This window comes from Cervus canadensis, chromosome 12 (assembly GCF_019320065.1).
Source record: "Cervus canadensis isolate Bull #8, Minnesota chromosome 12, ASM1932006v1, whole genome shotgun sequence".
Classification (NCBI taxonomy): Eukaryota; Metazoa; Chordata; class Mammalia; order Artiodactyla; family Cervidae; genus Cervus; species Cervus canadensis.
The window spans coordinates 8283026-8297115 of NC_057397.1; the positions used below are offsets into that span (position 1 = coordinate 8283026).

At 63.0% G+C, this 14090-nt stretch overlaps 2 protein-coding genes across 2 annotated transcripts in view; one reads left to right on the top strand and one right to left on the bottom strand.

Annotated features, from left to right (window-relative positions):
* The window catches only part of LOC122451041 (maestro heat-like repeat family member 5), a 57354-nt gene extending 56626 nt beyond the window's left edge, over nt 1-728 (bottom strand). Inside the window, 1 exon segment of the mRNA XM_043483510.1 lies at nt 649-728. Within this exon segment, the coding sequence (XP_043339445.1) occupies nt 649-728 (80 nt within the window).
* Nucleotides 729-8726: 7998 nt separating this feature from the next.
* Nucleotides 8727-13700, top strand: LOC122451493. Its single transcript, XM_043484466.1, has 3 exons — nt 8727-8807; nt 11842-12006; nt 13216-13700. The coding sequence occupies exons 1-3, from the start codon at nt 8741-8743 to the stop codon at nt 13698-13700; spliced, it is 717 nt and encodes a 238-aa protein (XP_043340401.1). The 5' UTR covers nt 8727-8740.
* The last annotated feature ends 390 nt before the right edge of the window (nt 13701-14090 follow it).

A 14090-nucleotide genomic window follows, 5' to 3' on the forward strand; every position in this document is an offset into this window, starting at 1 on the left:
GGGACAGACATGACCATGGAAGCACAGGCGAGGACCCCGTCCGGGAGCCCCCCAGGGACAGCCTGGAGAGCCGACCTGCCCCAGTCCCCACGCGGCACACTGTGGGCCTGGGGGGGCTGGGGACCCGGAGAGGGAGCCCACCCGCCAGCCTTCTACCTGCCGCTGGACTCAGGAGACGGAGTGTCCTTGCGCCCACCTGGGGTGTGGGGACCCCCCGGACTGAAGGCCACAGAGGACCTTCCTTTTGTGCACATCCCTCACGTCTCTCAGGAAACAGGCTGCTGTACCCTCTCGACGAGGTTGAGGTTCCGGGCAGCAGAGGGACAGCATGCCCACTGTCTGTCCATCCATCCACTTGATCTCACACCGCTGGTCTCCACAAGCATTAGCAGCCACCAGGCGGTGTGACGGCAAAGGCCATGCTGGACTCGAGCCCCCCTCCCTGCACCCCATCGTCCCGCCCTGCTGCCCCCCAGCCTCCTCTCCAACACCCTGAGGGCTGCCAGATGGGAGTCCACCCCCAACTCCTGCACTCCAGGCAGCTGCCGGCATGCTGCAGCAGGACCCCTCTGTCCTGGGCCCAGGCCCTGGGGGCCCGCCCCTTGCTGCCCTGCCCTACGGGGGGCCCCTGCCCGGCGCTGGGCTGACCTGGAGCTCTGGGACCTGGCTGAGGAGGTCCTGTTCGTGCTGGCGTGGCTGTGTGGCTTTTCTGAATGCTGCGCATCCATATTGGGGCACAGTCTGGAGGTGCTGCTCACTCTCTCCTTGCGCCTGGCCGAGCAGCTCTATCTCTGGGCTCCCCCTGCCCCGCCCCAGCCATCCCTGAGCTCACCCCTGAGGTCACAATGCTTGCAGCACCATGGAACCTTGGTAAGGACAGGGCTGTGGGATCAAACACTGTGTCCTGGGCACAGCCCGCGTGTGAGTGTGTGTGCGCGCGTGTGTACACCTATGCCCTCAGCATGTCCCTCCACCTCTGGTTCTCAGCTGTCTCCTTCCAGACACCTGTGGACCCGCCTGACACCCTGTGTAACCCTGGAGACCCCCCGAGGCAGGAGGCCCAGCTAAAGCCCGCCTGGATTCCTGACCCAAGCGGCTGCGAGGCAGGAAACACGTGGAGTCTTAAGTCCCCGAGTCTGCGGTTGTTTGTTCCAGTGACGGCTGACTTCCTGTGTGCTCCATGCCAGAAGGAGGCAGAGCTGGGACTGAATGGCCTCCCAGCAGAAGCCCTCCGGGCGGGTCCGCGGCGGCTTCCTGCTCGTGGTCCCCGGTCCAATTGCATGGCTACAGGGGAGCTGGGTCCTGAAGCCAGACCAGGGCTCCCAGCAGGCACCCTTGTCAGCAGACTCCTCGCCAGAGGCCCCAGGGCCCTCCCATGTGGAGGGGCCACCGGCGAGGAGGCCCCAGGCTAGTGGCTGGTGTCGGGCCTGCTGGCGGGCCGGCGCGCTCCGGGGCCAGGCCCCCCGTGCCCAGCCGGCCCTGATCTCGAGCAGCCCTCGCAGCCGTGCTGTGCCCGTAGCCCCTGTGTCCTGGAGACGCACATGTGGGACCCTGGCCGCGTTCAGGAAGCCAGACAGTCAACAGACAGCAACCGCCTACCGCCGAGGCCTTGGGGGCATTGCAGCTGCTCTGGGGGTCAGCCCCGCCGCCCTGGCTCTGCCGGGCAGGTGACCTTTCTGAGGCTGTGACCTCTTTAGAAACACGGGCTGATGATGCCCCTTCCCCAGCTGGTTCTGAGACTTAAATCACTTTTCCCTGAAAGGGGCTTGGTAAGAGACGGGTGCCCCGCGCAGCACAGCTGTCTGATTTGGTGGGCAGCCGCACCACGGCTAACTGCAGCTGAACTTCAGGATGTTTCACGAGATGGGGCTCCTGGGTTTGACCCTGTGCGGGGAGGAGCCTGAGGCTTGGAGTGAGGAGCGGGCAGGGTCCTCTCATCCAGGCAGCTGGGGGACGGGGTTTTCCCCAAGCCTTCGGCTCAGCTCACTCTGACGGGGGCGTGTGGGGCAGTCCTTTTCGTAGCCCAGGTTGCCCTCTCCCATCCTTCAGCACTGTGAAAGGGACTGTTGAAAACTGGGTCCGTGAATCCATGAATCATGAAGGAGGATCCCACAAAGCTCCCAGAACAGGTGTTGGCAGTGACCCTTCTCAGGGCTGGGCCCCCATGCCTCCAGGGTGTGCCCCCCTATAGCCACTCTGTCTGGTGGCCTACAGACTTGTGTGATTAGTGCTTTAAATGATCAGCAATGTTGAGGGTTACTTGTTAAATACCACCACAGAAGCCTACAATGGAAGGGACGCTAATAAAAACAGAGGTAATAAGTGCCCCAAGCTCATCACTTAGTGCTTGTTGCCTGTATTGTACTGTCACCCGTGTCCTAGAGGTTATCTATGTGTCTCTGTCTGTATACGGGACGGTACCGCGCATCTCCGCCAGACTCTGTGTGCCATCCATCACAGAGGCAGCAGGGTACCAGCTATGGTGGGAGCCTTTATACCACGGTCGTGGGCAATGCTGCAAGTCAGGGCCTTTGGTTTCTTTCTTTTTTGGTGAGCCATTGTTGGACATCGACCAGGCTGACCGGGCAAGGTGGGCCAACCAGTTCCTCCCCTTAGGAATTTGGAATTGGGGCCAAGAAGGAAGCACTGGGTTGGGGTTCTCTATAGCTGCCCACCCCTCCTCAGGGCTCCAGGCAGAAGGGAGGAGAAAGCAGGGTACAGAGAGAGGCTGGCCCCCAAGGGGATGAGCCGGGGTGGGGGTCGGTTCCTGGGTCCTGGCCCCAGAACTTCCCCGTGGGCCTTCTGGGCTCTTGGAATGTACCTGGATTACAGGGAGGCAGGTTTTCCACAGAAGAGCTTTCCAGCAAGCCCCAGATGGACAATGGATGAGCTGCTTGGGGTAGGGGGCACTCCTGTTCCTGCAGGGTCCAAGGGGGGCTGGATGTTAGGGTGGCAGTGGATGAGCCTCCTCTGGGGACAGGTGTCAGCCCTAGGAGACACTGAGACCTGGGGTCTGATCATTGTCCATCTCGTGCTACCCTTCACCACGTTTGAAAACGGTGAGATATCAGGGCTGCAGGTCCCCGGCTGGGCCATGCCGCCTGCCTGCTCCCCCCATGATCCTCTCAGGAACTGGGGAGCACCTTCAGCACCAGGGGGGACCACCTCTGTCACGTGTGGGCTCCCAGCCTCATGGCCACTTTTCACAGTAACCTGGAGGCTGGGTGTGCTCACCTCCCTGCGAGTGGGATGATGCTCAGAGAAGGTCAGGAACTGGCTGGAGGTCACACAGCGGCCAACGGTGGAGCCAGCTTCAAAACCAGGCCCTCATAGCTCGCTCCAGGGTGAGCATGAAGCCTGTGGACCATCGCGCACCCGCCTCTGCAAGGTACCCGTCCCTCCCCAGGGGCCTCGGGTCAGTTCCGCCCGAGCCTTCCCGTCCCGCCGGCAGATGGCGCTGCGGGTCCAGGCAGGACTCGAGGCGGGGGACCCGAGGGGCGGGCCGGCGGGGCGTTCCCGCAGATCCGGGCCTGCTCGGGCCACAGCCCTCCTGAGCGCAGACGGCAGGTCGGGGGCAGGGGGCCTCGGCACCCCACCGCCCAGGCCCCTGGCACACCCCGGCTCGGGCTCCAGCCTGGACCCTTAGGGGAGGAGGCTGCTGCTACTGCCCCAGAGAGGACGGGCCTGACCCAGGGCCCAGCCGCCCAGCCCCTGCCCTGCTACCCAGGCCGCTTCTCTCTGCCCGCCTCCATGCCCACCCCAGCCCTCTGAGGCTCTGCAATGCCTTCCTCTTGGGATGCCCTTGACAAAGAGTCTTTGCTGGACCAAACTTCAGCCGGGCTCCGGAACCTTCTCCTGGGCCCATCCTTGCTCTTCCTCATAAAGTGCAGTTCTAGCAAGAACAGCTCCTCTTCCGTGTCCCCTGCCCCGCACCCCCTGCCTCTGATGGGGTCCTCATCCTCTGCTCGCTCCTAGGTGAGGTGTGAGCACCCGGCCTGCCTCCAGCGAGAACCCTGGTAGGTGGATCTAGCTAGACTCTCCCTACCCCTGATACCTCCTGCTAGTTATTTTGCATCCACTGACCCCCCCCTCCACCCCCTCCGCCCTGCTCCTTGGCTGTAAATCCCCACTGCATTAAGAGCTGAGCCGGGTCTCTCCCCCTGCATGGCCCATCCCTGCACCTGCAGCCATAACCGCACGTGTATGAGTCTGGTCTTCACCTGGTGTTACTCCCTCCCCTCCACACCCCTGCTTTCCTAAAGAAAATCCCGCAATCTCTTATTCACCCTTGGGGACCCCAGCCCAAGTCACCTCCCCTGAGACACCACTCCTGACTTCTCTGGGCTCCCAGAGCATTTATTCTCCCTGCAGAGGTTGGTTCAACAGGAACTCTGAGTTCTGGGAGGTGGGGTGGTGCAGGCTGGGGTTCTGACGGGAGGTGACCGGCAGACAAATTCTCCCCCCTGAGGATGGGCTCCCAGGAGCACAGTGGCTCCATCAGACCACCTGACACCCTCCCGAGGTATTTAAGACATTGACTGCAGCAGGCCCACGGGCTTCCCAGGTGACTCAGTGGTAAAGAATCCACCTGCAATGCAGGAGATGCGGGTTCGATTCCTGGGTCGGGAAGATCCCCTGGAGGAGGAAATGGCAACCCACTCCGGTCTCCTTGCCTGGAGAATCCCATGGACAGAGGAGCCTGGCGGGTTACAGTCCATAGGGTTAGAACTGGGAGTGACTTAGCAGGCTGGCAGACAGCCGGCCCAGCCTCAGGAGCAGAGCTGGGAGTCCAGTCCCAGGCTCCAGGCCTTCCTGGCTCAGAGAAGTCCTCCCCTGCGGAGTGTCCTGTCGGGGAGCAGTGAGGGCATCTGCCTGATGGGCCCTGGGGCTCCCTGGCCCCTGAGGTCAGTCCATGTCCCGCCAGCCACCCAGGCTCACTGGGCTCTGCCCACGCGTGCAGTCCTCGCCTCTAGAACCCTCCCTGCCCTCTGCTGGGCCCTCCTCCAGGCAGTTCCTGCCCCTTTCCCAGCCTCCCAGCCCGGGGGCGGATCTCTGTTGGCCCTCTCTCCCCACAGGCCCTGCACCCCATGAGGGTGGACACCCGGAACCCCCACCTTGCCATGCTCCAGCGTAAAGCTGGTGCCGACAACGCGCCCGCCGGGCGAAAGCAGCAGCTGAGACCTGGCTGTCCAAGGAGGGGTCCTGCCTCGTGTCTCCAGGGCCGCCGGGGTGGGGGCGGCAGTCAGTGGAGGCCCTGGCCCCCAAGCAGGCGCGCTGCCAGAGGTGCCTCCCGCTCTTCCAGGCTCCCTCCTCCCTCCACACCCCTCTCCTAATCTTTCACAGGAAAAAACAGGGGAAAAAGGCCAAAGAAAGAGGTTTTCTTCTCCACTTTCTGAAAATGAGATTTTAAAAATAACCAAGAGGCGGTGCAGCGCCAGGAGGGGATTACGTGGGGAGCCTGGGCTGTGGGGGCCTACCCGCCCCTCCTCCTCGGCGGGTGCCCTGCCCGCGGCCCGCAGCCTGTGCCCACGCCACGCTCAGCTTGGCCCCCTCGCTCTGCCCTTCCCTCTGTGCAGTGGGGGGCCAGGGGCGGGGGGTGAGCTGCTGAGAAGGGAGGTGACCGCGGAGATGGAGGAGGTGGAAACGCTGGGGTCGGGACCCCAGGCTGCAGAAGGCCCCCAGTTCCTCGGTGCCCCTCCCTTGACTCCCTGCTCAGCCGCTGCCCGGCCCCTCTGGGCGGCTGCTCATCCCCGGGTGCCGAGCTCGCGGCCGCCACAGGGTGTCTGTAAGGGCCCGTCCTCGGGCCCTCCTTCCCTCCCTCCACGTGACATCCCATCTTGACTCTCAGCGTTAGTGTCATTTCTCCAAGAGGCTGACCTTGACACGGGATGGTCTCCGGGGGTTACCCCTGCTGCCGCCACCCCACGGGTCCCTGAGAGTTTCCTCTCCCATCCTCATCCCCACGGGTGTCTGTTTCATGGGCTTGGCCTCTACCCTCTGTGCAGTCAGGCTGTGCGCTCCCTGAGGTGGGGACTGGGGAACTATGGGTCTGCCCCATTCCCACGCCCCGGGCGCTTCCTGTCCCAGGGGCTCCGTGCCAGCCCCTGTGTTTCTTTGTCTGAAGGGTTCTCTGGCCGCTGGTGGGAGATTCAGGGCATCACCTCTCCAGGCAGCAGTGCTTAACTCATGACTGATAGGGTGGGTGGGTGACTAGGCCCTCACCTTCAGACAGGATGGCCTGGGTGGGGGCGCTGAGCCCCAGCGGCTCCCGGAGATGACCACTTAACCTGAATCACCCGCCTCTCTCTGTCCCTACCATGTGCCCTGGGGTCAAGTCCTGTCCTCAAATCGTTCCTTAGGGCCAGGAGAGGGGCTGAATAACAGCCTCCCAAAGAGAGCTATGTTCCAATCCTTGGAACCTGTAATTGTTACCTTATAAGGCCAAAAAAAAGGGCTTTGTGGCTGTGATTAAGTTAAGAATCTTCCGATGGGGAGATTATCCGGATTATCTGGGTGGTCCCTTAAAGCAACCATTTGCATCCTTATGGAGAGGGGTGGGGGAGTTTTATCAGACAGAAGAGGAGGAGGCCATGTGCCCACAGAGGTGGGCGTGGGGGTTGGGGGGGGTGGGTGCCAAGGGATGCTGGCAGCCCCCAGGAGCAGGGAGAGGGAGGAGCTGGTTCTCCTGGGAGCCGTGGGGTTAGCACGGCCCTTGACTGCATCCTAGTGATGCTGTCTTAAACCACCGACATTCTGGTGATTGTCACAGCAGCGCTAGGAAACAATACAACGTGGTTCGGGGGGAGACCGGACTACTGCACACTGGGTCTGTCCTAAATGTGGGGGCAGGCCAGCCAGCAGCTGTCCCTTCAAATCCTGGCTGCCCAGCTGCAACTACATTCCCCAGCCTCCCTTGCAGCCAAGAGCAACCAGCTGACTTAATTCCAGCCCTGGCATTTGAGAAATGAAGTGTACAATTTCTGTTCTTAGTCGCTTAGTCGTGTCCGACTGTTTGCGACCCCATGGTTGCCAGGTTCTGCCTGCAGCCCACCAGGTTCCTCTGTCTATGGGCTTCTCCAGGCAAGAATACTGGAGTGGGTTGCCATGCCCTCCTCCATGGGATCTTCCTGACCCAGGGATCAAACCCAGGTCTCCTGCACTGCATCTGAGCTACCAGGGAAGCCCAAGGCTACGGGAGTAGGTAGCCTATCCCTTCTCCAGGGGATCTTCCTGACCCAGGAATCGAACCGGGGTCTCCTGCGTTGAAGGAGGAATCTTTACCAGCTGAACCACCAGGGAAACTGCTGGCCAGAGAGGGTCCCCCATCCTCTTCCTGGTTGAGAAGGAGATGGGAAGGACAGTGGATGAGACCACGCCCTCAAGGGGTGGGGCCACAGCCAGAAGGAGCCGGGCCTGCCCTGGAGCCCTGGACAGCTGGATGGCTGCAGGTGGGCCTGGACCGTTGGAGGCACCACCTTACTGAGGTTGCTCTTTGTTACCACGGTTTGGCGGTTACCCTATTACGCAGGCCTTGAGTGGCTATTAACAGACCTGTCTTGTCCACGGTGTTCAGTGGCCATTTGTAGAATGTCATGTCAGGTTTTTCTCCTGCGTTGTCCCCACCATGCGGATAGCAAGCGGCCGCCCAGGGTCGCCGGGCTGGGCTGAGCTGGTACGACGTCCGCCCTGAGAGCTGGCGTCTGGTGGCCTGTGTGGCTGCAGCACAGGGCCTTGGGAAGCGGGCCGGTCCGAGAGACACAGGCATCCCTCGGCTGCCTTTGAGGCCCAAGGGCTGGCCGTGCTCCCGCCCACCAGTCCCACGAGGGCCAGGCCCTCAGCCTTCCTGGCCTCCCCCACATCCCACTCCACGCCTTCCTGGCCAGGGGCTCCGGACGCACTGGTGGGTGGGATGCGGTGCGTGCCAGGCAGGGCGATGTGTGTGTGCTCAGCTGTGTCCGACTCTTTGTGACCTCATGGACTGTAGCCCGCCAGGCTCCTCTTTCCATGGGATTTCCCAGGCAAGAATACTGGAGTGGGTTGCCAGTTCCTGCTGCAGGGGATCTTCCCAACCCAGGGATCCAGCCCTCGTCTCTTGAGTCCCCTGCATTGGCAGGAGGACTCTTTACCACTCTTTACCTCTTTACCACTAGCCACCTGGGCTCTGGATCACCGCTTCTCAGGATCGCCCCCGGCACTCGGGACCGGGTCTCCCTGATGGAGGAGGCGGTCCCCACATGCCTGTGCCCAGAGCACCTGGCCATCGTGGGTCAGGAGCTGTGCTGTGGGCTCACACGGGGGTAAACAGGAGGGAGCCGTGCGCTCCTCTTTTGCCAGCTTGAGGAGCACAGGGGGATTCTCTGTATCCTGTGCTGCCCCCGTCGTTTTGTTGGTGGAGCTAAAACATGCTCCCCAGGGCTTCCAGAGGAGAGCTGGAGGCTGTCCAGCCCTTTGCCGGGATCCAAGGTTCAGAGCCAGCAGGGAGGGATTAACCTGGGAGGGTCACTGGGGTGAGGACGGAGGTCTCCGAGCACCAGGGTGGGATCCCCACGGGTCCTGAGAAGGGCCAGGTGAGCCATGGGGGGTCAGGGGAGAGGCCCCTGTGCCTGCTGACCCTCCCCTCCCAGCCCCAGGGCACTTCTGGGTGGGGTCCCTTTAAATTCAAGGTTCTCTCCTCCCCAGAAGGCCCCTCCCCCAGTCTCCTGGGCAGCCGGGTAAACAAGCCTGACCCCAGGCTGCTGACATGGCTTCCCCCTGTTCCGGGGACCCCAGCCCGGCAGGTCTGCCCCCGTGTCCTGTAGCCACTCCAGGTGAGACACGCGGAGGGGTTCGGGGTGGAGGAGAAGGGGGTGCTCATGGCAGCTGGGCTCTGAGGACGTGGGAGAGAAGGCAGTGCCCCCACCTCTTCCTGGGGGGGGGTTTCCCAGGGTCACACAGCAGGGCAGGGCAGGGTGGGGGCGAGCACCCCATCCCCTGACAGTTCTTCCTGTTGTCCTGTAGCCCTCCCCAGGGTCCTGCAGCCCATGGACCCTGAGATGGGAAGTGGGCCAGGGTCCTCCTTACTCCTCAAAGCCCTTCCAGTTCCTTCTCCGGCCCCCTCCCCCCACCTCTGTAAAAGCCCAGGGCTAGTCCCAGCTCCTCAGAAGTAGACTCTTGGACTTCCCTGGTGGACCAGTGGTTAAGAGTCCGCACTACCAATGCAGGGGGCGTGGGTTCTATCCCTGGTCAGGGAACTAGACCCCACGTGCCACGTGGTCAGCAACAACAACAAAAGGAGGTGCACACCCACTGCGCGTACTGGGCGGGCTCTTACCCTCCCCGCCCCGTGGATTTTGGGGCCTGGACACTGACCCTCTCTCCACCTGTGCTGCCATGACATGGGCGATCTCTCCTTCTCCTTCCCCTCAGTCCCCCAGACACCTCTCTGAAACGTGTCCCCCAGCCACCCCTGCAGTAGTCGTGTCTCGCCAGCATCCAAACTGCAGCCCGGCGCTGACCCCAATCTGGGGACCAGGACTCCAGCACCCCGTGGGCAGAACCATAGCCCACTGTTTGCAGCCTGTTCCCTGCCTCCTCCCCCCGGTCCCACCCCCTCACGCCCCCATCCAGCTCTGCAGTGATCATCACACCCTCCCCACACCCTCCTGCCCTGTGCCCTCTCCCATCTGATGGCACCCCCCCGCCCCAGCTCTCTGCCTACTCCTCGCGGGCACCCGCACAGCTGAGCTTGAGCGGAGCTGGGGATCAACTCACCCAGGCTAATGCTCCCGTTACATTCCTGGCGGCGAGCTGCAGGGGGGGCTTCGTGCCAGGGTCCCACTGCATCCCTCCTCCTGCCCAGCCCCTCCTCTCTCCCAGCAACTGTCTCGCACCCCCGCTCCCAGCGCCCACCCCCCTCTCCCTCTTCACGCTCAGCTGCTGGCCTTGCTCCCGCTCTCACGGAGAGAGAGGACCCCCACAGGCTCCGGGCACGGCAGCCGCCCACTGCACCTGGGCCCGCGGGCCCCGTGCTCCCCCGCCTGCTCCTGCACGAACCACCCCCTCCCAGCCTCGCCTGCCCACGGCCATCACTCCAGCACCTCTCCACCCTCCTCTCCCGCATTCTGACATTTTCTCTTTACGAGATCTTTCTCATCGACATAAAATCATGCAGCTACACATCCTGTCTCCTGACCCCACTTCCCTTGTAGCTACCGCCCTATTTCTCTGCTCCCCATTTTTAGCAAAACTCCTGGAAAAGGTTATTTATACGTACGTGCTGCCTCCCAGTCTTTCCCTCCCATTTGCTCTGGAATGCAGTGGACCCAGCCCCTCATTCCTGGACTTGGCCACAGCAGCTCTGGTCAGGGTCAGGGGTGACCTCCACGCTGCTGAACCTGAGGTCAGTTCTCAGGTGCCCTTTGACATGACCCATCAGCAGCTCAGGGGCTTCCCAGGTGGTGCTAGTGGTAAAGAACCCGCCTGCCAATGCAGGAGACATAGGAGACGTGGGTTTGATCTCTGGATTGTGAAGATCCCCTGGAGGAGGGCATGGCAACCCACTCCAGTATTCTTGCCTGTAGAATCCCATGGACGGAGGAACCTGGCGGGCTACGGTCCATGGGGTGGCACAGAGCCGGACACGACTGAGAGACACACGCAGTGTATTTGAAGGGGCAGCTCAGGGCCCAGGGCCCCCTCCCTGCTGACTCCCAGAGCCCCAGCCTGCCCTTCTCCTCTCGCATCACTGCTGCTCCACCGTCTCTCCCTGACCTGGGGAAGCTGGGGGCCCAGGCCGGCTGCTCAGGCTTCTTCCCTCTCTGTCTCATGATCACGTCCAGTTCTGAGGCAGTGAAAGCATGGGTCCTAACTACTGGACCACCGGGGGATCCCCTGTGGCTTTAAATGCCACCATCTCCCAGGAGTCTGTCTGTCTTCAGCCTGGAGCCCCCCACCTCAAGCCAAGACTCTAGCTAACTCTCCTCTGCACCTCTTCCCTGGCCTGTCTGAAGGCATCACCGGTCCAGAATTAGACTCTTGAGCCCCTAGCCCCAAGTTGCTCTTCTCAGTATATGGGGCTTCCTTTCCTTCAGTGGCTCAGGCCAGAAACTGCGAGTCTTCCCTTTGCTCCCCTCCCCTTCCGCCACAAGCCCCTCTATCGGCAGAGCCTGTGAGCTCCATCCTCAAGACACATGTAGAAGCAGCACTTCTCTCCGCTGAGCCCCCAGCCCCTCTGCCCTGGATTGCTGCCCTGGCCGCCTTGTGGTCTGCGTGGCGGCCCCTACCCCTCACCTGTCTGCTCTGCAACCACCAGACCCACCTGGCTAACTGCCAGTCAGGGGTGGTCAGTCCTCTCTTGCCCCCCGGGGGCCCTCCCCTCTTCTCCACAACTCTCACCCCTGGCCCACAGCAACACCCCAAAGTGCCTCTGCACAGCCCACCGCCTGCTGGTACTAAGTGTGAGGCCGGGCCAGTGCTGTGGACACCAGTGCAGTGCTGTGCCTCCGGCCACTCACCCTGGAGGCCTTCAGGGAGGAGGTGTCCCAGTGGACAGGACAGGCTGCCCGGGGTGGGGGCACAGCCATTCTGCCATCCAAATCTGAGGCTCCTGCAAGGCTGCCTCGGACCTGTCCAAGGTGCTGAGTGCAGTGGGCCCCGAGCCAGCCCCTCTGGCCTCACACCCTGCTCAGAGCCAGTCCACCTGGGTCTGTGATTCTGGAAGCAACCGCTTTGGTGCTGAGCTAGGAAGGCACTTCCCACTGACAAAGCGGTTCACAGGAGGACCTGACAAAGAGGGTCACAAAGGTTCATGACCTCTTTATCCACAAGGATGGCAGAACAGGCTCAATTGTTTCCATTTTTCAGATGGGGAAACTGAGGCTCAGGGAATCCAGAACCCAGACCACGCTCTCCCAGGTGAAGGAAGCGCCTCTGACCCAGGTCTGCTGGCTCCTGTCCCTGGCCTGGGAGAAGCCGAGTGTGTGCGGTACACAGCTGTGGCGGAGCCTGGCGCACAGCAGATGCCCCAGGGTACTTACCAGGGGAGGAGAGTCATCGTCCAGGGGCCCCTAGCAGGAGGGTGGGCACGGGGGCGCTCCTGCGGCCATCAGTTCACGGCGGGCCTCTCTGGGTCTGCATTCTCACCAGGAAAACAGGCTGAGTGCTGTTGCCCCTCACAGGGGTGTGGGGGGAGGACCTAAGAACTCACGCTCAGAGCCTTGTATGGGCTCATCCATCCCCTCCTCCCAGGCCCTCCCCATGAGTCCTGCCTTGTCTCCAAGGAGCTGCCCAGGTGGTCCTCTGTCCCCAGAGGCTTATCTATACCCAGGGAGGGCCCATGGTTGCATCGTTGAGTTCAGTATCCCCAGAGCTAAGCACTTTGCTGAAGGAAGGAAGGGGGCAAGGGGGAAGGGTCTCTCCTAGCAGCTCATAGAAGGTGTGGGCTTGGAGTGGCGGCTTGGGCTGCTTCCTGGGACCATGGATGGATGGGCCTCACGGGTGCAGAGGCCCCCACCCAGGGGCACAGTGCTGCGTCCATACACACGTGATATCTGAGCGCGGACCCCTGGATTTCACCAGACCCCCGCCTCCTGGGAATCCATGTGTGAGTCAGCGATCAGCCATGTCCCCATTTCTCCTGGAATGTGCTCCTGGAGTGAAGGGGAAGTGGGTGTCCCACGGACACAGCACCAGCCCAGCTTCCAACCAGATCCTTCTCCCTGGTGAAGCTGGTCAGCCCCCTGGGTCCCAGATTCCCCGTGCCCAGGCAGGGCTCCCCCCTCCCCCCATCTGTTGACACAAGGCCGGCTCTGGCCCCTCCATGCTGGCCCTGCTGAGTCCTCCTTCGAATTCACCCTCACCTGGCTCTGTCCCCCTCCCCCGCGGTCCATCCTCTGCCCAGGCCCAGGATGGACTTTCCACTGAGAGTCATCAGGTCACCCCTGCTCTCTGGGGATGACCCCAGGTCCACAGCAGGCTCTGCGAGGTCCCCGCAAAGCTATCCAGACTCCTCCCCTTCTGAAACTTTCCGCCCAAATAGTATGTAGTGGCTATATTCTAACACACCCCTCCGGGCCTTTCTGCCGCTCACAGCTCCTTAGTGCTGTCCCTGGAAATTAGTCTCCCTCTCCGGTACCCCTCCCCTCTCTGTCTCCACGTGGCCTCCTTGGCCTCTCTGGCTCAGAGGGGGTGGCTGCGGGAGTCGCTTATCTCTGGCCGCTCCGCGATCCCTGCCCGCAGGCCCCGCCGCGCCCCAGGAGCCCCCGTTCCCGGACATCTACGGCGGGGACGCGCAGCTGTGGGAGGCGCACTTCCACGGCATCGGGCGCGCCTACCGCGCGCTGGGCAAGGAGGACGACTTCGCCATCCGCGTGCTCACCGAGGACTTCACGCTGCCCTTCCCGTTCGCCTGGCCGCCGGGGCCCGACCCGGCTCGCGGGCCGCTCTTCTACGACCCGCACGACCGCACGGGCTTCGACTTCCTGCTGCGGGGCCCGGGCGCGCCGCCCCCCGCGCTGCTGCGGCCCCTGCACAGCACGGCGCAGGCGGCGCCTGGAGCAGCTGGCGCTGAGCTACGCGCACTCGGGAGCCGGCCCCCAGCCCGGCCTGGTGCTGCTGGCTGCCGCGCCCGCCGCAGCGGGCAGCGCCTTCCCTTTGCCCGAGGCCGCTTCCCCCAGCGGGGGCGCCCCCCGGCTGGGCTAGCGCAGTCCCGAGATTGTCAATAAAGCGTGCAGTGCCTCTGCTTCTCCCGCCCCGAGGCTCTTTGCCAGACACACCTGGGCGGGCGTCTGGTGCCAGCAGAGCCCCGGGGGCCGGTCCGCGGTGTTGTCGGATGTCCACTTTGTCCCAAGTGGCTAATGAATCAAGGCGGGAAGTCAGAGTGGCAGCCTTGATGGGCTGGCTAGGCCGGGAGCAGCTGTCGGGGGGAGAGGACCTGGGATAGTGGGGAGGTGGGTGGCCCTCGTGGCGGGGAGAGGACTTGGGATAGTGGGGGGGGTGGTGGGTGGCCCTCGTGGCGGGGAGAGGACCTGGGATAGTGGGGGGTGGGTGGGTGGCCCTCTGGGACCCTGGTCACAGCCTCTTGGTGGGCATTAGCGCCCCCATGCTGCCGGTGA